Source organism: Schistocerca gregaria, chromosome 3 (assembly GCF_023897955.1).
Source record: "Schistocerca gregaria isolate iqSchGreg1 chromosome 3, iqSchGreg1.2, whole genome shotgun sequence".
Lineage (NCBI taxonomy): Eukaryota > Metazoa > Arthropoda > Insecta > Orthoptera > Acrididae > Schistocerca > Schistocerca gregaria.
Genome location: NC_064922.1, coordinates 569,949,813 through 569,971,385, shown reverse-complemented (window position 1 = coordinate 569,971,385; position 21,573 = coordinate 569,949,813). Strand labels below are relative to the sequence as shown.

The following is a 21,573-nucleotide window of genomic DNA, read 5'->3' as shown; positions in this document are numbered from 1 at the left end:
GCACCCTTAAATAGCAAAAACATTTAGTAAAATTTTAATTTATTGATGAGATCCAATGTCTTCCACTGTGGTAGGTATATATTCGTTGCGTCAGTTGCCTAAAGTTACGAGAGCGTTTATCAGAATTCACGAAGCGCACGTGACCATAACTACTCTTTATCAACACTGCTCTATCGGCCCGAACGAAATAGTTATGTGCACTTGAATTTACAACTTGAATCTGCCACTACGCCGCAGTGCTATGCGACATATGCATTACGCTCTCTGCCTCCCTGGGCGTGAAATCACGATGTCAGGGTAGTTTTGGATCCGCTAGCAATCAATGACTCTATGTTTTCCAGCACGTAAAAATGTAGAAGAACCATCCGTCAAAACTACAGTAGTAGCATAATCACAACACTGAGGCAAGAAACAACCAGATAGGTAACATTGTCCCACTTACAAACATGACTTGGAGTGACGTCGTCTTCTACTTCATAAGCTTTTGTTCATTACCTGTAAGCGTCTAAGACTGTGTAGATAGTTACAAATCAGAATATACTTTACCACAGCCACTCGGAGTGGCCGGCCGGTGTGGTCGAGCGGTTCTAGGCGCTTCAGTCTAGAACTGCGAGACCGCTACGTTCGCAGATTCGAATCCTGCCTCGGGCATGGATGTTTGTGATGTCCTTCGTTATTTATGTTTAAGTAGTTCTAAGTTCTATGGGACTGATGTCCTCTGATGTTAAGTCCCACAATGCTCAGAGCCATTTGAACCATTTTCTTTTGGCCGCGCTGTTAGAGGTGGCATGACACTGACTGCGCCGCCCCTCCCGCTGGAGGTCCGAGACCTGCCTCAGGCATTGGCGTGTCTGTGTTTGTATTGTTCTTAGCATAAATTAGTTTCAGTTAGTTTAAGTAGTGTGTAAGTCTAGGGACCGAGGACCTAAGCAGTTTGGTCGCTTAGAAATTCACACACATTTGAACATTTGAGCATTTGAACTTTACCAACACCAATTCACTGTCTGCACGATTTTAAGTGATCGGATGTTGTCGGCACGACATCAGCAAAAGGACTGATTAGGGTACGCATGTGGCTCTGCCATTCAACAGAAATCCGACCTCTTCCAACATCCTCACTGCTAAGTTAACATTTATGGAATGCAATGACGTCAAAAAGTACACTTTAATAATATTAATCCTCCGCATAATTTAATGACCTAACTAGATCACTCAAAAGCAAAAAATTTCAGAATGATACGTAAAATAGTTTTCACCGCATCCTGACTCTTATAATACATTGTTTTATGATGGACTGCTTTTCGTTTCTTCGGGTGGACTGCCCCACCAAATCATATCTGAGGCGGTGTCGGCCCCTGCAAACTGCGTCGTATTTTTAGTTTTGCCCCTTTTAGTATGCTTCCAGACTTCTAGACACCGTAGTGTGAACTCCTGCCATGCTTCCAGAACTTCTTTTGTTCGTTTACACACTCATTCCAGACAATGAGTTCTTACGATCGCCGCCGCCAACGACGAATTCGGATTACCACCCCTAGTCAAAAGTCAAATATATCGTCATCCCAAGCTTAGATCATGAGGTGGTTTTCAAACTCTCACTTTAATAAAAATTGACATCCATCTATATTCTGTCCATTTGCTTCCTTCTCTTAATCATTATTTTGACGGGGGCAGCCGAGTGAATCGTGACAAAGCATCTAGACCACGTGGCTACCCGACGCGTCGGTGACAGATTTATCTTTACGTTAAAAGAAAAGGCAAATGGTCGAAATTCAATATTTTGTAGCATAACCATTCCATATTTAAAATTTCGAGGAAGTTATTGCTCATTGCAGTCATCTATTGAAGATTAGCTCCAAAAGAGCTACGAAATGGCAGGGATGTTGATCTCTAATTTTCACCTGTTGTCCCTAATAGACCAGACATTCGCTAGGGGATTAAGATCATGTGATATAATGTGCTAGTCAAAGAGTGATAGTGTGCCTGTCTTTATCACAGCAGGATTGTACACGTGTAATCCTGTGAACTTAACTGTCATAATCTTGGTGAATGGGAGTGACTATAGCACAACTGCTCACAGAGAACATTTAAATAACTATCCTTGTTCATGTTCGTGGTAAATTTAAGGAACAGCTCAACTCACTTCCTGAAAAAATTCCGAAATATTAGTGCAAGGTGTTCGGTTTGAACTATGAGCTCACTTGTACGCTTCCTTAGGCTGTCGGTGCGTCCTACGATTTCCAGTGTTAGAATCTAAATTGCGACACGTCGGAACACAACGCATGTCTCCAATCAGCTGCTATCCAGTTTCTGTGTTGTCTGACCCACTGAAGATACTCAGACTTACGTGGCACTGCAATACCCTTTCAGAAGGTAACATAACTTCAAAAAATCCCTTTGATGCACTTGCTTACGTAAAATTATATTCGAAAAGGTCTGTAATTGCTCTAAACTCAGTAGGAGCAGCAATTCCTGGTTGTGGCTGAAAAGATTGTGGTTGACAAAGCGTAATAACAATCGCTGGTTACTGTTGGCTGAGAATTCTTACAAACACTGTTCTTACGTTGTATTATACGGTTGTGAGTGACACATTTCTTAAGGAAATATTCGAGAATCTGCTTTGATACACCAACAAATCATGCAACTTCATTCATGTTGTAGTCGTGGTCATTCTGCCATGCCTCCATATCGAACAATCTGATTGCGATGAATCCACTCAGCCAAAAGCAACATACATACTACTTGATTGCCTTGACTTACATTAGAGTTGAAGGGTGATATTGTATCCTGCGACAAGTTCTACATAAACTACAGTGTACCAGAGCAAACAATGTGCTGTTTTATGAGGGAGAGTTACATCTCGTCTGGTGAGACTATGTGGAAAACAAATTTTTATTATTGTTATTTGTGATTTAGATTGCACAATGGTAATTTTTTGATGTATTCAGAACGGCATGTGAAATGATCTGCATCGCAAAACAATATTTACTTTAGAGTGTGGTAATTGCACTTCAGCATACAAGCTACCCTCTTATCGCGTTGCTCGGCGAAGTACGCATCTTGGCCATAGGAGAGTAATATCATGTGGGAAGGACATTGCGCTTTGTACAAAATTCCTTCTTGAAAGTCCACCCACAAAAGGACATGATTTCTCGGTATGTTTTATCTTCTTTAAACAAATGAGTGTCAGGAAGGTGAGTCATGGATTGAGCACTGACATAATTTATCACTATTTATAATAGTGCCTTTCTTGAAACAGGTATTCGAGCAACTATAAAACCTCCACTGCTTATAAGGCAGCTACTTTCGGAATGTGTTCATATGAGATAGGACAATGTGTATGTAGACGTGAGACAGAAGCTCACAGTTAATTTCTCGCAGCGTCCGCAACCGGCCAGCGGCTGGGAGGGCGTCCGAGACGCGACACAGTACGGCAGCGACTGCGTGCAGGAGACGGGCGAGGGCTCGGAGGACTGCCTCTACCTGAACGTGTACGTGCCGGGGGTGCCGCAGGAGGGCGCCGGGCTGCCCGTGCTCTTCTACGTGCATGGTGGAGGCTTCGTCAGGGGCAGCGGCTCCGACCAGAAGTTTGGGCCGGACTTCCTCGTCTCGTACGGCGTTATACTGGTCACCATCAACTACCGCCTCGGACCGCTCGGTGCGTATTAGCCAACCTAAAATATTGTTACAGACAAGGTACATTATCAGAACACTAACTACTGGGTGAGACAGTTAAGACAAGCCAGCCAAAATACATGTGGCACAAGTAAATACCTCGAGGGGCGGTAATGCCAAGTTAATTGACAACATAGGGATTGTTTTGAGATACGCAAGTAATTATTAACGTTTCTACTGAGTTACGACACAGATTTTTTTAAATGGCGCTGTATCCGTTTTCTGTGTCGTTTGGAAGAGTTTTCGAAGGGAGCTTCAAGTCTATGACATGTGCTTATCTTGGACGAAGTATCAGGTAGCAAAATAACACAGCTACAAATCACTGTCCTCGCATCAGAAGAGGTTACATGATCGCCTGCCTGACTGTAACAAACGTAAGCCAGCACGTCACTCAGGTGCATTTTAACTGTGTATTATCATGAGTATCATACCTAAGACACAAGCGGGTTACCCTGAACAGTGATAGATGCTATAAGGCGGTTCTGGATAGGCGATATAATACACTGGATTTCATCTCGACTTACGGCAGGGAAGGATATCTTCAAAAACGCCCGGGTTTCAGCGTAGAGTTATTGTTTTAATTTTCCGCTGAAATATAAATACAGATGTTTGGAGAGAGTACAGGCCACTGAGCGTTTCCCGAACCATCTAAGGACCTCCATATGATCTGTTAAGATGGCATGAGTTGAATGGTCGGTTCATCCATCATGTTCATACCAAACAGATAGCCGTTTGCAGAATGAATTCTCACTCTGTACGGTAGCGTTTGCTGACAGGAAGTCTCCTGGCAGATTCAAAGTGTTTTCTGGACCGGAAATCGAATCGAGGATCTTTTCTATTTGCTGGCAAGTGCTCTACCATATGAGCACGACTCACGACGTCCTCACAGGTTTACTACCACCATTTCAACTTCTAATCTCCAAACTCCACAGAAGTTCTTCTGGGAAACTTGCAAGACTAGCACTCCTGAAAGAGAGGATGTTTTGATGTGCCACCAAGATTCATATTAGAGCACACCCCGTTGCGGAGTGAAAATTGATTCTGTAAACAATTCCCTAGGCTGTGGCTAACCATGTCTTCGCAATATCCTTTCTTCCAGGAGTACTAGCACTGCAAGCTTCACCAGAGAATTTCTGTGATATCTGCAAGGTAAATGAGTAACTGACGGGATAAAGCTGTGGGGACGGTTGGTGAGTTGTGCTTGGATGCCTCAGTTGGCAAAGCACTTGCTGGTGAAAGGCAAAGAACTCAGGTTCGAGTCTCAATCCGACATACAGTTTTAATGTGTCAAGATCTTTCGAGTAGTTGTATGTCCTGTGGGATGTCTTCCAATCTGTGACAGCATATCTGTAAGATGTTTCTTCTTAGACTCTTACCAATAAAATGGGGACCAGTCGCACATTTCTGGAGAAACGGTGAGTGAACTTGCGCAAGTACGACGTCGTTTATCTAGTTCCCTCATTTAGCGTCAGTTTTTAGTTGACGCAGAACTGTTTTCCAGAGTTCGTTGATAACGTTTGAGGAACGGTAATCGATTCTGAAAGGCACTGTATGAAGCTGTTGATGGCGCAAACACAAAATACGTTGGAATATGGTATTCGTAGAATAGCGCTTTCACAGATCCCATTCGCTCACTCGAGTAGCGTCGTAATGTTTTGTGGATTTTCTGCTGGCGAGATCAGGATCTCTTGCAGATACAAGCACACCACTATTCCAACAGTCTGGCAGCATTTGACATAAACCGATACTATATCCGCTTTATTTATTTTTTATTTTACACGTCTCATTCCGAAGGACCAAATTGAGAAGCAAATCTCTAAGGTAATGGAATGTGTCAGTACATGAAATAACATAAATGTAATAACAGATAAAAGAAAATGGTTATGAACCAAAAAAAGACAAGCCATAAATTTAAGCAAATTCAATCAGTAATATAACACAGAAATCAGATTAAATTTTCAAGGAACTCCTCAACAGAATAAAGGAGTAACCCATGAGGAAAGTGCGTGCATTACTGCTAAGATTTTTGTGTTCTTGTGGTAGCTTACTAAAAAATGGACGCAGCAGTATACTGCACGCTTTTCTGTACGAGAGTGAAAGAAATGAGATCTAAATGCAGACTAGATTTCTGCCTAGTATTAACTGAGCGAAAGCTGCTGATTCTTGGGAATCAGCTGATATTGGTAACAAGAAACGACACTAAAGAATATATGTAAATTGAGAGGCCAATGTCAGAATACTTAGAGTAATGAACACAGGTCGACAAGAGGTTTGCGAACTCACACCACTTTTTGCCCGATCCACCCGTTTCTGAGAAAATATCTTTTGAGAATGGGAGGAGTTACTCAGAATATAATACCATACGTCATAAGCGAATGAAAATGAGCAACGTAGACTTATTTTAGTGTCGAACTATCACTTACTTCACGTACCGTTCAAATAGTAAAAACGGCAGCATTAAATCTTTGAACAAGATGCTGAACGCGGGCTTTCCACGACAATTTACTATCTATCAGAAGACCTAGAAATCTGATCTGTTCCGTTTCACTAATCACATGACCATTCTGTGGAATTAAAACGTCGGGGTTTGTGGAATTGTGTGTTAGAAACTGTAAAATCTTGGTTATACTGTCATTTGGTATTAGTTTATTTTCTACAAAACATGAACTTATGTCTTCAACTGCACTGTTTGGAACTGCTCCAGCGTTGCACACAACATCCTTTACTACTAAGCTAGCGCCATCAGCAACCAGAAATATTTTAGAATAACCTGTAAAACTAGAGGGCAGATCACTTACATAAATAAGGTAAAGGAGTGCCCCAGCACTGATCCCTAGTGCCCCCCTCCCTCCCCTCCCCCCCCCCCCCCATTTACCTGTGCCCCTCTTAGACCCAACATCATAGCCATTCTGAACACTGTGGAGAATGATCTTTTGCTGTCTGTTGTTAAAGTAAGAGGTGAACCAATTGTGAGCTACTCTCCGTATTCCATAATGGTCCAACTTATGGAACAATATTTTGTGATCAACACAATAAAGCACCTTAGTAAAAACAAAAAATATGCCTAGCGCTCTAAACCTTTTGTTTAATCCATCTGGTACCTCACATAGGAAAGAGAATATAGCATTTTCAGTTGTTAAACCACTTCAAAAACAGAACTGCATAATTGATAGCGAGTTATGCAAAATAAAATTATTACTTATCCTTACATACACAGCGTTTTCAATAACTTTAGCAAACAACGATGACATAGACATAGGTCTAAAATTGTCTACATTATCCTTTTCTATCTTTTTATGACGAGTCTTTACTACTGAGTACTTTAATCGTTCATAAAACTGACAAATCTTAAAGAAAAAATTACAAATTTGGCTAAGTACGGGACTAACATGTGCAGCACAGTGCTTTAATATTCTGCTAGGTACTCCTTCATATCCGTGAGAGTCCTTGGTCTTCAGTGATTTAATTATTAACTCAATCTCCATCTTACCAGTATCACCGAGGAGTGTTTCACCCATCAGCCTCGGAAAGGCATTTTACAAGAGAGTTTTATGATTCCCTGTACTAACTAGGTTCATATTCAATTCTCTGACAGTGTCCAGAAAGTGCATTTTCATTATACGCATTGTGAATAGCTGTAGAAAAACTTGTCTGATAGCTCAACAGCATATCACAGACTGAAGAGCTTGAAGCGTACTTTTAGGTACTCGGAATATACCGTTGTCTCCTGATGGTGGGTCAACTGTTTTCAGTGCAGTTGTTGGCTTATTACGATCAAAATTCCATCTAAGTCATACCCTCTAAATTCTATAGAAAAAGCAACTAGTTGCATTAAAATGCAAAGTTGGTGTCATAATCAGGAAGCATTAAAAGTAGAAAATTACTTGCGTACCGGTACGTCAGAATATTCGGTATATTGTCCGATACAGAGTACCAAAAACTAAGCATCAGTATGCCGTATTTGCTTTTTGTAGAAATATTTCTGGTGGCGTTTCGGCTGGTCTCTCTTAGGTGCTCCACCCTAACTAAAGAACAGTACTTGATGTTACATATGATGTCAATGATCTCTGAGACAACCGAATGACCGGTAACAAAAATGAAGTATTGGTTAATCAATGGTACTAACACCGGTAAAAATTTTCGCACCGTGAATAGAATCTAAAAAGGCCTTGATATATTGACTGCTATTCGCCGTTACTGGGTATGAATGTACAAGCATTAAGTATAGTTATTGGGGACCCGTGTCGCATAATTGTGTCAGAAGTAAGCTACGACCGGCGTCAGTGATGACAAAGGGCATATCACTCGTTATCGATGTGTCTCCATCTCAGTCACGAGGTTTAAGAATACCAAATCTGAGGTGGCTGGTCGCCTTCACGCTGCAACAGACGGCTCAAATGCTTTCTTTGAGAACGCTTTACGTACATCATGTGAGAAAAATACCGTTGATGCATTCACGTGGGACGTTCAGCCGTATCAGGGACTTACTACAGGCTATTCATAAATGACAGGCCACTTCAGTTACTTCAGTAACTCGATGAATAATTATGGAAAGGTGAGATTCACTCTTTCAGTTGTTGTTTTATCATCTGCGTTGTATCAACCACTTGTGTCCCAGATACGATAGCTCTGTTAAGGTGTCAATTGGTTTGCAGGCTTCCTGAGTACTGGTGACGAGATGGTCCCTGGCAACGCGGGACTCAAGGACCAGCTGCTGGGGCTCTCCTGGGTGCAGAGCAACATCGCACGCTTCGGCGGTGATCCTCAGCGTGTGACGCTGGACGGACGCAGCGCTGGTGGTATGTCCGTCTCCTTACATCTCATGTCACCGCTGACCGCAGGTTTGTACAACATTTGTATCAGCTGGACACTAACAGGCTGTGGTGTTTGTCAAGTAAATCTGCTTTCATTTTCGGACGTCGCTTTCTCCTTGTGTAAAAGTACCACACCGGGTGGGGAAGCATGCAGTTTGGGAGACGGACCTCCCTGAACATAGCCGCCTCGATAATGCGGGTTTCTCGAGTTGAGATTTGGGAAGTTGGGTAGTAGTTAGGCAGATGGTAAGACCTGAGGGTCGGATAAGAACGCCTGACGTGACGAAACATAAAGAGAATCTTAACTGAAAAGAGCTGTTTTGATTAAAGTGGTTATTAAAATGATATAAATGTAAACGTCGACAGAAGGTAAGAGGTGGAGAAGTCGTAAGGGGAAACGTATTAATTAAGTAATAGAGTGGTGGCATATATATTGAAAATCTATTAACCAAACACGTCGGCATTTTAGTGGTAAAGTATTAAAGATTAACAACCGTGCAAGCACAATTAGCGCTGGTACTTTCCCGAAACATTATTTGATTTAACATACAGTAAATTTTATAGGAAATACTCCAGAGTGACGAAAGACGAGTGAAATTAGTTACCAAGACAAGCATGATTTTGAGTACGAACTCAACTATTTTTATATTAAACGTTTCGTCTGTTTAACACTGACAATAATAACAAGTACTTTTACTTAAGAATGGCTATAGCCACAGATGTTATTTTCTCCACTAAATTTCAGTGTAAAAATGCTGTCAGCCATTTCCAAGATTAAAAAAGAGACTGGGTTTTGGTAATATTCACTCTGTCTGTGCTGTAACTTACCCGCCTTCACCACTATGTAACTTCTTAACCCCAATGATATAGATTCCAGTAGTCTTGATTAAATCTGCGATCCTTAAATGAATTGATTGATGATTCCATGGAGTGTCCTGTGCACCACGACCAGATAATGGATATACTTGGAAGGAGAGACAGCGTTGGTCGTATTTTGTTGTTTTATTAACCGCAAAATCGATTTTCGATGCGGGTTTCTCGAGTTGAGCCATCACATAAATATGTGATCGCTCTAAACTTGTTGACAGCAGTGCCTACCAATGTAAAGTATATATCACAGCAATGAGGATGGTCACTAAGTGATCGAAAATCGATTTTTGCGGTTAAGAAAACAACAAAATACGACCAACGCTGTCTCTCCTTCCAAGTATATCCTTAAATGAATGGTTTTTATAGACTGAAAGGCGGAGAAATGATAGACTAGGTGAGGTCACTCTGCGTCATATTTTTTCCAGTGGGTAGGTTCCAGCTTTTTAGTGCCGTTCTATAGGTCTGCTGCAGTCATAACATGTTTATAGAAATCGAGTAACTTTCCATAGACAATTTCCGTAATGCGTGTGATAGGAGTAAGTCTGAACTTGGATGTTCCAATATTCTGTGCTACAGATTCCTCAATTTGATATTGCAAAAGCACCTAGTACAGAGTGGCTGATTAACATCTTATTCTTTTCCTCTTACAATAAAAGTATTTCATTTTTTTTCGTCTAGTTGGTTCAGAAGACTTGTGACTGTTCACACGTTATTGTTTTACAATCTTGAAAGTAATCAATGAGGAAGGTAACTTTCGAACTCTAGAAAAAGCTAATAGGTTCCCTGTGGATGGAATCGCCTTAGGCGATTTTAGTACAGTACACAAGCTTCCACCTGAACATCATTTAGTTTATGAAGTCAATTGGCACACCCATACGACATTCTAAATATCAAGAGAGAGCGCAATATCTCTCACACTCATTTCATCACTCCAAGCATCGTCCAGTTTCACGTTTGCTTTCTGAAAACATTCAACTGAAGAGGTATCACCCTTGCACAAAGATCTGTTTAGTTAGTTATTCGGATAAAATCTGTCCCATTCTTTCTTTTCGTGTGTCTCAGGTAACCACACTTAGGTGTTTCATTATCTAGAGACGTAAGATCACATTTTCCGTCAACTGCCAGGTAATTAATTGTTGAAAACAAAATGATAGATTTGTTGTAGACTTTGTCTAAATTTGCATGAAATTTCGATCACTAAGTTTTATAAGGAGTTTTCATTGAGATTTGTGTCGTATGGGGTTGTGTTGGAGATTTCTTATGACTGTTATATCTACTGGGTTCGGATGTTATTGAAATGCTATTCATTAAAATTATTTCTTTCAGCTATGACTGCACAGTTGTAACTTACCTATAGAGATGTATGTACTGTATTCCTCCTTTAAAATGTGTACAGAGTTATAGATTTTAAAGTGTATTATTTGATCAGTAAAATAGATGAAGATATACAGGGTGATTCAAAAGTTAAGTAACATAGGACAAATATGGCGCAACAGAAAACCACCGACATACTTTGAAAGATGGTAGTAGAATAAAAGTCTATTAAACATAGGATGTAAAATGCATATCTTACGAACTATGAGCTGAGGGGTGGTAGTGTGGAGATTAACAAGGAAAACATGTCCATTAAGCAAGGGCTCTACAGTGCATACCTCAAGAGTTATGATCACTTGTTCAGTAGTTGAGTTGCACAGTATTAAATACGAACCAATACCTACGGCTATATACATTTTAGAGTCCATGTTTACTGGACATTTATTTCTTGTTTAGTCCATATTACCACCTCTCAAAATATGGAAAGCAAAGAACTTGCAATAGGACTGAATTGTTTTTACAATGTCTAAGATGAAGAAGTGCTCGTAGCTCTGAAGGCGTGCATTTTAGAGTGACTGTTTACTACACGTATTTATCTTGTTGCTGTCCGTACTATTACCTCTGAAAGTTTATTGGTGGAATCTTGATTCACTCTATTCGTCCTTTGGGGCATCGCTTTTGAATCACCCAGTATGTGATCATATCTTGCGTAATGAACTAATGGCATGGTACAAGCTATCGAGAAAAACCTATTTGAACAGATTTTGTACTGTCTGCTAACATTCACAGTACGAAGGTTTACTGGTGGTAGGAACTATTGTCGTATTTTTGTCATAGCTGCAATGGAAGTATGTGCTCTTACGTTGTTGGGCTCGACATTTTCGTAATCCTTTTCGTTTGTTGTTAGTGTTTTGCAAAAAGATTTCATAACGTTGTTCCATACACATCAGAAGTTGAGGTTTCTTGGAAAGAGGTTGGTCCTGTAATTCGTGTTGTAGTACTCATACGCGGCACCCCCATGTGAACATCATACAAAGGCAAGTCGACGTATCCTGATAAATGCAGCCATTCGTCATCAGAATAAATGAGTCTTATTGCATCTTCTGTGTTTAATAGCAACTCGGACGTATTACAGTTAACTATTGACAGGCGCCACATAGTCGTTAATAGTACATCACATGGGGTCTTACAAACCTTGCCCAGCTGCTGTCTAGATACTGACCTAACTCAGGACTTCTGTTTCCTGTTACTCTTCTTGGCATTCCTTGTGTGTTTAACTCACAGTGAACTTGGTTTGGGGCCTTACCATATCGTGTTTACAGTGACGCATTCGCACGCAGTGCCAGTGTTATAGATCATAAGTTTTGGAACTCCGACAGCAACAAGTCCAGCTCCAGCGTCAAAAGTATGCGGCTCAAGAACATCGACGCCAAGAACAGCTGTCACTGCAACAGAAGCAGTACAAAGCACAGTATGTCGCCCTCCTGCGGTATCTGTCAGTACCCAAGGCGAAGCTCCAACCACCCGTCCCCGCCTGCGATGAGTCTTCGGATGGATGAGAAGTAAACTTCGGTCCTCTTGGACTGAAATGTTTTGCCTGTAGCATTTCTGGTATGCAGTCCAGAAATTGCAGCCAAACTCGCAGTACTACTTATTTGTCTTTCACTGTAGTCTGTGTTGTGTTAACTGTTCGCTACTGTCAGCAGACGCACCTTCTTGCAGCTAGACTGCAGTTTATTCAGTGTCATATACAACATGAGCAGCCTTGCGGAGCGTAGGCTACGTTCGTAATCAATGATCTGAGATGTGACTGTGCGCCCTGCCACTGACAGGGATGTTGCAGCTGAAGCTTTGGCTCAGTCTGAGCCCAGCGCTGGTGAAGTGCGTAACATTGCTAAGTCTTTTGAGATTGTTTTCGCAGCTCTGCTTGCCTATACAAATGACAGTCAAATTTCTCATCGTCGCAGGGTCACTCATTTGTTCATTTCATTCAACAGATCACGTAATTCTTCTTCACTTTCACTCAGGATAACAACGTCATCAGAGAATAGCATCAATGATATCCTTTCACCTTGAATTTTAATTCCACTCCTGAACCTTTCTTTCATTTCCACCATTGCTTCTACGGTGTACGGTTTGAAGAGTATGGGTGAAAGACTACATGCCAGTCTTACACCCTTTTAATTCGTGCATTTCGTTCTTGTCGTCCATCGTTATTATTCCCTCTTTGCTTTTGTACGTCTTGTGTATTAGCCGTCTCTCCCTGCAGCTTACTCCTACTTTTCTGAGAATTTCGAACATCTTGCGTCATATTATATTGTCGAACGGTTTTTCCAGGTCGATAAAGCCTTTGAACGTCTTGATTTTTCTTCTGTCTTGCTTCCATTATAACTGCAATGTCAGAATTGCCTCTCTGGTGCCTTTGCCTTTCCTAAAGCCAAACTGATCGTCATCTAACACATCATCAATTTTCTTTTCCATTTTTCTGTATATTATTCTTCTCAGCAACTTGGATGCAGGAGTTGTTAAGCTGATTGTGCGATAATTCTCGGGCTTGTCAGCTCTTGCAGTCCACGGAATTGTGTGGATGATTTTTTTCCAAAAGTCAGATGGTGTATCGCCAGAACCATATATTCTACATATCAACGTAGTCGTTTTGTTCTCACCTCTCCCAAACATTTTAGAAATTCTGATGGAATGTTATCTAACCCTTCTGCCTTATTTTATCTTTTAAATTCTGATTCTAATACTGTATCCAATATTTTTTTCATATCGACGCCCGTTTCTTCTTCCGCCTTATCAGACGAATATTCCCTGTCATAGAGTCCTTCAGTGTACTCTTTCCACCGATTCGCTCTCTTCACTGCATTTAACAGTGTAATTTTCATTGCACTCTCAATGTTACCACCCATGCTGTTAATTTCACCGAAGGGTGTTTTGACTCTTCTGTGTGTTGAGCCAGTCCTTCCGACAATCGTTCCTATTTTGATTTCTTCTCATTTTTGATGCAACCGTTTCCTCTTAGATTCCCTTCACTTCCTTTTTCTTTCATTCCTAAGTGATCCACATTTCTTTATCCCTGTGTTTCCCCTACACTTTTGTACTTCCTTCTTTCGTTGATCGGCTTAAGTATTTCATCTGGTACGCATGGTTTCTTCACTGTTACCTTCTTTGTACCTACGTTTTCCTTTCAAACTTCTGTAATTGCCCTTTTTAGAGATGTCCATTCCTCCTTAACCGAACTGCATCATTGCCTTAGAGAACTTCAAGCGTATCTCTTCATTCCTTAGTACTTCTGTATCCAACTCTTTTGCATATTGACTGTTCCTGATTAGTCTCTTAAATTTCAGCCCACTCTTCATCACTACTACATTTTTATCTGACTCTGTATCCGTTCCTGGGTCGAGTTACAATCCAGTATCTGATTTCGGAATCTCTGCCTAACCATGTTGTAATCTAACTAAAATCTTCTCGTATTTCCTGGCCTTTTCGAAGTACATGTCTTCTAGAACAGTATTCGCTTTTACTAGCTGCAATTTATTACAGAACTCAATTAGTCTCCCTCCTCGCTCATTCCTAGTATGAAGCCCATATTGTCTCCTAACCGTTTCTTCTTCCTCCATGTCCATTACATTTTCATCCTCCTTTACATACTGAATTACCCGTTCTATATACTCAATACTTCCTCTGTCTCTTCATCTTCAGCTTTCGAAGACGACATGTGTACTTGAACTATCTTTGTCGGTGTTGGTTTGGTGTCGATTCTGCTAAGAACAACGCTATCTATCACTAAACTCTTCACAGTAACACACTCTCTGACCTACTTTCCTGTTCATAACGAATCCTATACCTCTTACACCATCTTTCTGCCCGGTTGATATTATCCTGTACTCATCTGACCAGAAATCCTTGTCTTCTTTCCACTTCACTTCACTGAGCTCCACTATATCTAGACTGAGCCTTAGCATTTCCGTTTTCAGATTTTCTAGCTTCCTTACCACATTCTAACCTCTTACATTCCACGCCCCGATTCGTAGAGCGTTATTCTTTCGTTAGGTATTCAGTCTTCTTCACTTGGTCGCCTCCCCCTTGGGAGTCCCCTCCCAGATGTGCGAGTGGTGGACTATTCCGGAACTTTGCCCAATGGAGATCATCATGACACTTTTCTCAGATGTCGGCCACGTGTCCTGTGGATAAACGCTATGTGCTGTTAATGCAGTACTGACCATTGTATTCTGCATCCTCATGCCGTTGATCACGATGATTTGTTCGCCTTTAGGAGCTGTTTCCCATCACAAGGACATGAGAGTGAACTGAACCTGTGTTTGTTCCTCCGCCACTTTCACAAGGCCGTTGGCAAAATGAAAGTGGCTTCTTACGCCGTAAGTCTTCGGCCACCAATGCTGACAATTTTTATTCAAAATTTAATTGGTGATCGGCTTCGAACCCGGGACTGAGAACGCTTAGCTTACTATCCAAAAACGCTACCACTATAATACCACTGGTGTAAACCATAGTGACTTACTTCAGAAACTTCAGGTTCGACCTGACTTCAGCAGAGGGAATTATAGAATCAGATGTCTACAGTGTACAACAGACTGTTGGTCCTGTGACGAATGGGATCACTTCTCACTCATTAGTCAACAAGCGACCAATAGGACGACACATAGATACTGACCGTCACAGCTGTGGAGTGGCCGGCTCACCTACCATCGCCAGAGCTCACTTTGAACATGCTGCTGTTCGGCCAATCCGTAGAATTCCAGCTGAATACCGGCATTCGCGTGTGTTTATTCAATGAGGACTCATGCTGTCGGCTCGGCTCACCCCCACTGGAACAATCCCAGCGACTGATCATGGCTTACTTCCACAGAGTCATACTTCCACAGAGTCATTCCTCTCCTCGGAGAACTGTTGCTGGTGGCTATTTAAAAAACCACTCAAAGCATACTAAACTTCTTAGGTGTACGCTCCCCTACTGCAACTAACGCTTTTGACTTAGATGCCTCTACCAGTTTTGGGTCCAAACTACAGGAAACTTACCTGGGTAAAATCACGTACTGTACTAAGCTTATTCCCTTAGTGGGCATACCGGCTATTTATTAGTCATAATTTTCTGGATGATCAGTGGAGATCTACATCAATACTCCGCAAGTCATCTGACGGTGTGTGGCGGTTGATACTTCTGATACGACTAACTCATCCCTCCTTCTCTGTTCCATTCGTAAAAGGCCCGTGGAAAGAATTATTGTTGGCAGACCTGTGTATTAGCTCCAATATCTCAAATTTTTTCGGCGTGGCCACTTCGCAATTGTGTGTGGGTGAGAGTAATTTGTTGTCCGACTGTTCCTGAAAAGTATTCTCTCCGAATTTCAACAGTCAACCTCTCGGTGATGCATGACATCTCTCTTGTAGCATCTGCCACTGGTGTTTGTTAGCTATCTCTGTTAAGCTCTCGCGCCGACCGAATGATCCCGTGAACAAACGCGCCGCTCACTTCTTACAGTACCACGTGGCAAGGGTTGGAATATTTAAGAACCGTTCTAACAAGCGCCTTGTTAGCCGCTTCTTTCAAGTTTGAGTTACATTTTCTTAAGAATGTTCCAATGTGGCATCTGCTTTTTATACTATTTGTTTTGTGTAGTTATTCGACTTAAGGTCGCTCTGGATAGTTACTTCTAGGTATTTTACGATGTATACTGTTTCCAGCAATATGTCACGAATAGTGTTGTTGTAAAGTAGTGAGGTCCATTTCCTATGTATACATAATATGTTGGATTCATTTACGTTCAGTCAGCAGCCAGAACCTGCATCATTCACCAAACCTCTGTAAGTCTTCCTATCGTTGCTACGTACTTCCTTATAGACAATAGATCTCTTGGTGAGTGAACATTCTTAACAGTTTAGCTATCTGTAATAGCACAAGTACTGTGATAACAAATAAAGAAATTATAATTTAACTACGGGGTCTCCTTGTAACACTAACATGGTGAACATTCGTAACATTTTGAACACCATGGCTGTATACTGATGGAATTCTAATTACACATAACTGCCACCGGCCATTTAAGTGAGTGAACTGCACAATGGTACATCCTCTGCGTACCTTCGAGAGTGCGTGTAATACGATCCGAAAGCAGATATGGACGTTTTATAATGGATTTTGTCCATCTGTATTAGGACAGAAATCCTTACTCTAACCCTTTTACAGAAACTTCTGATTTCTTTTGCTTCTTAACCAACGGAAAAAAGACACACAAAGAAGAAGTTGTGCAGTATAAACAAAAGTTGGTAGGCGTATTTCTACATCTGAAAGATGATGTCCAGTCGTATTTCGCGCCAGTCGCATAAGAGTGGCGCTAGTAACACCACGATGACGATGAAAGTCAGGTTTACTTTAAATACAATGTGTAACGGTCATGTGCGTTCCTTAACTTTGATATTGGACGTGATGAGTTGCTGTTAGTCGTAAGTGCCTTTAAGGTGACAAAGTCGCCAATATCAACATCATGATGAGTTTGAATAAAGTCGTGTAGTGGGGCTACGAGAAGCTAGATGTTCCTTCTGCGATATTGCAGAAAGAAATGTCAGGACTGCAGCTACTGTAAATCATTGCTGGCAGCGGGGGTCACGGGAGTGTACGGTCGCAAGAAGGCCGTGCTCCGGACGGTCACGTGGCACTACGAAGAGGGAAGTTCATCGTGCTGGGGATATGGCACTGGCGCACCGTACAGCATCTGCAGCAGCGGGTTGAGCAGCAGCGAACTGTTACATTACGGTTACTTCAAGGAGAGCTCCCAGCCAGACGCATTGTGATTCGACTTGTTGTGCTACCATTTATGAACAGAATTCCAAGGGAGCGTTTTCCAACAGTATAACGCTCGTCCACATACCGCTATTGTAACCCAGGATGGAGTGTCGACATGTTGCCTTGGTCTGTGCGACCATCAGATCTGTCTCCAATCGAGCACATGTGGGATATCATAGGATGACAACTCCAGCGTCATCTACAACCAGCATTAACCGTTCCACTATAGACCAACCAAGTGGAACATACATGGAACTCCATCCCACAAACTGACATCCGTAACCTTTACAACGCGGTACATGACCATTGCAAGCTTGAATTCAACGTCGGTTACACCGGCTATTACTGTACCACCATTTCACATTTGCAACGGCTTGTCTCACGCTTTCATTAACTTGTGATCTTGCCAATGTTAATCATTTAAATATGTTACCTAGACAAACGTATTCTCAAAATTTCGTTTCTCTAGATTAATTTTTTTTTATCTTTTTGGGTGTTGTGATATTTTTCCGTCGTTGTATTTTTGGATTCTTGCAACTACACTTACGACGTTCCTTGCGAAGTGTGGTATTCCTCCTCCTACTGTAGTCATGAAATCAATTACTGTTCCATAATTATGTGACAGTGTAGGTTCTCACATAAGAACTGGAACTTGTACGACCACGAACGTTATTTTATCACTTCGTTTATTATGCTGAGTCCCATAAATACTCACGATAAAGTCCAGTAGTCTGTACATCAGGCGACATAGGTAAGATGAGCCTGTTCCCGACACGGATGTGCAGCTTCATTCTGCAATACAGGGGTAATCTCTCACGCAAACAGTAATCGACTCATATGTCGGTATGCGACAACAATATCTTCTATGGGTAAACCCTTCCGTGGCTCATAGGGAATAATGGAAATGCCTCATTTCAGCTCGGACACTGCTTCTCTTTGGCAGTCAGTGACATACTTTTCTCACTATTAGAGATGGTGGATATTATTTGAGCTGCTGTTGTGCATCAATAGTCAGCCAAAATCAACGTGAAAGAGTAAGTAACAACAAAACACAAAAGGAAATATTATCACATAAAAATGACGTGGAACTGCACACGAGCCTTATGTTTTGAATTTCTGATCATGTGCGCTAAAAGTGACCAATCATTCGTTAAAGTAATTAGTTATCCGGTCACTCAGTCACAGAGTAGTTGTTTGTAGACCTTATTTTTCCAGGGAAACACGAACATGCGCAGGTAATGAAGAAAAATTGTGTCTATCGCAACTGATTTTGTCATTCTGTAAGCAAAGCTTCCTAACACAGAACTGCATGTAAACATTTGACTTTTGGAAAGTCTTGTGCGTCATACAGTACATTAGAAACGGTTATCCAATTTCTATATTTGATAATAGTCTCTAATTTTACTTCCCAAATGTAACTCCTGCAATTCCTTCATCGATTAAATGAAACCAGCCGGCCGCGGTGGTCTCGCGGTTCTAGGCGCGCAGTCCGGAGCCGTGCGACTGCTACGGTCGCAGGTTCGAATCCTGCCTCGGGCATGGATGTGTGTGATGTCCTTAGGTTAGTTAGGTTTAAGTAGTTCTAAGTTCTAGGGGACTGATGACCACAGCAGTTTAGTCCCATAGTGCTCAGAGCCATTTGAACCAAATGAAACCAATCAACACTGAAACGTACCTGTTAATGGATGAGATTATATCTATCCTCGTGGGATGAGCTAAATGAAATGTACCCACTTTATGGGTACACAAGGGAAACATGAATTAATGTACTGGACTTGCCGAAAATAAAGTGCCCCATATATAATTATAGTTTATTGCCCAGGTGAACCCATAGTCAAATATTAACAGAGGCTAACTAGCTACCGAAATTATAGCAAAAGTAATTAAATTACGGCACATTTATTTCGTAAGAATTTACTCATAGTAGGAAAAAGTAACATAGCAGAAATCTGCGTTCAAGACGAGCAAAATGCGCATGATGCTTTAAACTGTCTCAGTTACACGTCGAACACACTATTGGCTCGCAAGGTACTGGGAAATCCAGTATACGTAAAAGTGGTGTTACCTCAAGAGATCAGGGCAGAATCAACTTCAAACGACGTGGCAGAAATAACTGCTTCACCCATGGTACGAGGAACATGCGCAGGAACGAATACGCGCAACTAGCAGGACATGGCAACACAAGATTCACTGCAATAGGAAGCTACGCGCTATTCGGGAAATAATTGAAATTACATAAATTACAATCATAACTAAAGCTTTAAGAGTCAGCCCGATTAGCAGTGCGGTCTAACGCACTGCTTTCCTGGCGGGAAGGCGTGCCGGTGCCCGGCACAAATCCACCCGGCGGATTGGTGTCGATGTCCCGTGTGCCGGCCAGTCTGTGGATGGTTTTTAAGGCGGTTTTCCATCTGCCTTGGTAAATGCGGACTGTTTCCCATTACTCCGCCTCATTTACACTATGTCGGCGACTGCTTCCCAAACACTGCCTCTACGTATGCGTACACCATAATTACTCTACCGTGCAAACACTGCGGTTACACTCGTATGGTGTGAGAAGTTCCCGGGGTGTCCACTAGGGGCCGAACCGCACAATAACCCTGTGTTCGGTGTAGGGAGGCGGTGGGGTGAGTAGACTGCTGTAGAATGTTGTGGGGTTGTGTAGCACTGAGGGCTACGGTCGGAAAGTTGCCTCTCCATCGTTTCTAGGTCCCCAGTTCAATACAATACAATACAATAAAAGGCTTTAAGAAAAGTGTAAAGTTATCGTGACATTTCTAAATTTCACACAATGTCACTCTCAGTTAAATTTAAACACAGAAGCGGAAACAATTAACCGTCTTCACAGCACCATAGTCACAATCCCATTCTGTGTGGTTCACGATCAGAACCCCATTCCTTACTTCTCCAGAATCGGACCTTGAATGATAGAATGGTTTTATGACTGAATATGGTATCCCACCGAAGACGGGCACCGAAAACCAGCGTCAGGCAACCAAGACTCATTGTTATTTGTCGACCTACCAGAGAAGAGGAAATTTTCCACTCGAGTCCCCTACTGTTGTGTTATGTCACTGAGAAAAGTCCACTCTATAATATGAGCAGACAGTCACCGTACTAGTCTCGTTTTAGCCTATGAGACAAATCCCCTTCCATTCAGTGTATTTTTGAAATATTTTGACCAGACCAATGTACCACGAAAAAGTGCGCTCATTTACACAATGCACAGATAACCGCCATTGCTGCCACTGTCTAGTTGCCCAAAGAGGTTATCCTGTGAGTTGGAAAACTAGCTTGTCCAGCGCATTCCAGCCCAGAGTGTAGTGTGTCAGCCCCTTGCTTCTCTTGAAAGACTAGCGAGGGATGTTCTGCACCACAGTGATGCCCATATGTATTACGTGCTAGATGTCTTCATTCTATGAGAAGCAAACAGGGTGGTCTTCCACGAGGCAGGCGGCTCAAATGAGAACCCTATTAGACGATATCAAAATCTGACTTGGTTATTCCTTTCAATGTTAGGAGGAGTATGTAATTGCATACAAATTGTAATTAAAGGTTGTGCTGTTACTGTAAAGAAATTTCCAATAATTCTCGAAAACGAGAAAAAAAGGTTTGTTTGAATGTGAATGAAATTTCTCCAAGGCCGCATTAGTTGTGCACGGGTTCGTTATTAGGATGATGTTTCCTAATAAAGGACTCCGAATATAGCTAATGCAGCCTTGAAGACATATCATTCATTTTTTTAAAAAGTTAGAAGAATCTTTTACGATTGATTTGGAGAACATTTGGAAACATCTTTGCAGTAATGAAGAATAATATAAGCTGCGGTTTCCTAACTATACAATATTCGAGAGTAAAAGTAGCTACTGCTACACTCATTGCAACCACTTATGCTCTAGCTAATATGTTTACATTAAAATAACTGGCAGAACTTAATCTTAAACGACTTTTGATCACAACAAAAGGATTTCTCATCCAAACTGCACTCAAGTGTACCAAAACCTTCCTATGTTCACTTATTAATTTGTCTCTTTGTTATCCGGCGTCGGACAGATTTGCCATATTAGCTGGCTTGGGAGGGAGTGAGGAGTGCAG

General features: G+C 41.6%; 1 protein-coding gene across 1 annotated transcript in view; it reads left to right on the top strand.

The window, feature by feature from the left end:
- LOC126355909 (cholinesterase-like) overlaps window positions 1-21,573 on the top strand; it is a 101,050-nt gene that overhangs the window by 28,020 nt on the left and 51,457 nt on the right. Inside the window, exons 3-4 of the mRNA XM_050006422.1 lie at window positions 3,379-3,655; window positions 8,328-8,513. Coding sequence (XP_049862379.1) covers window positions 3,379-3,655; window positions 8,328-8,513 — 463 coding nt within the window. The remainder of the gene's footprint in view (window positions 1-3,378; window positions 3,656-8,327; window positions 8,514-21,573) is intronic.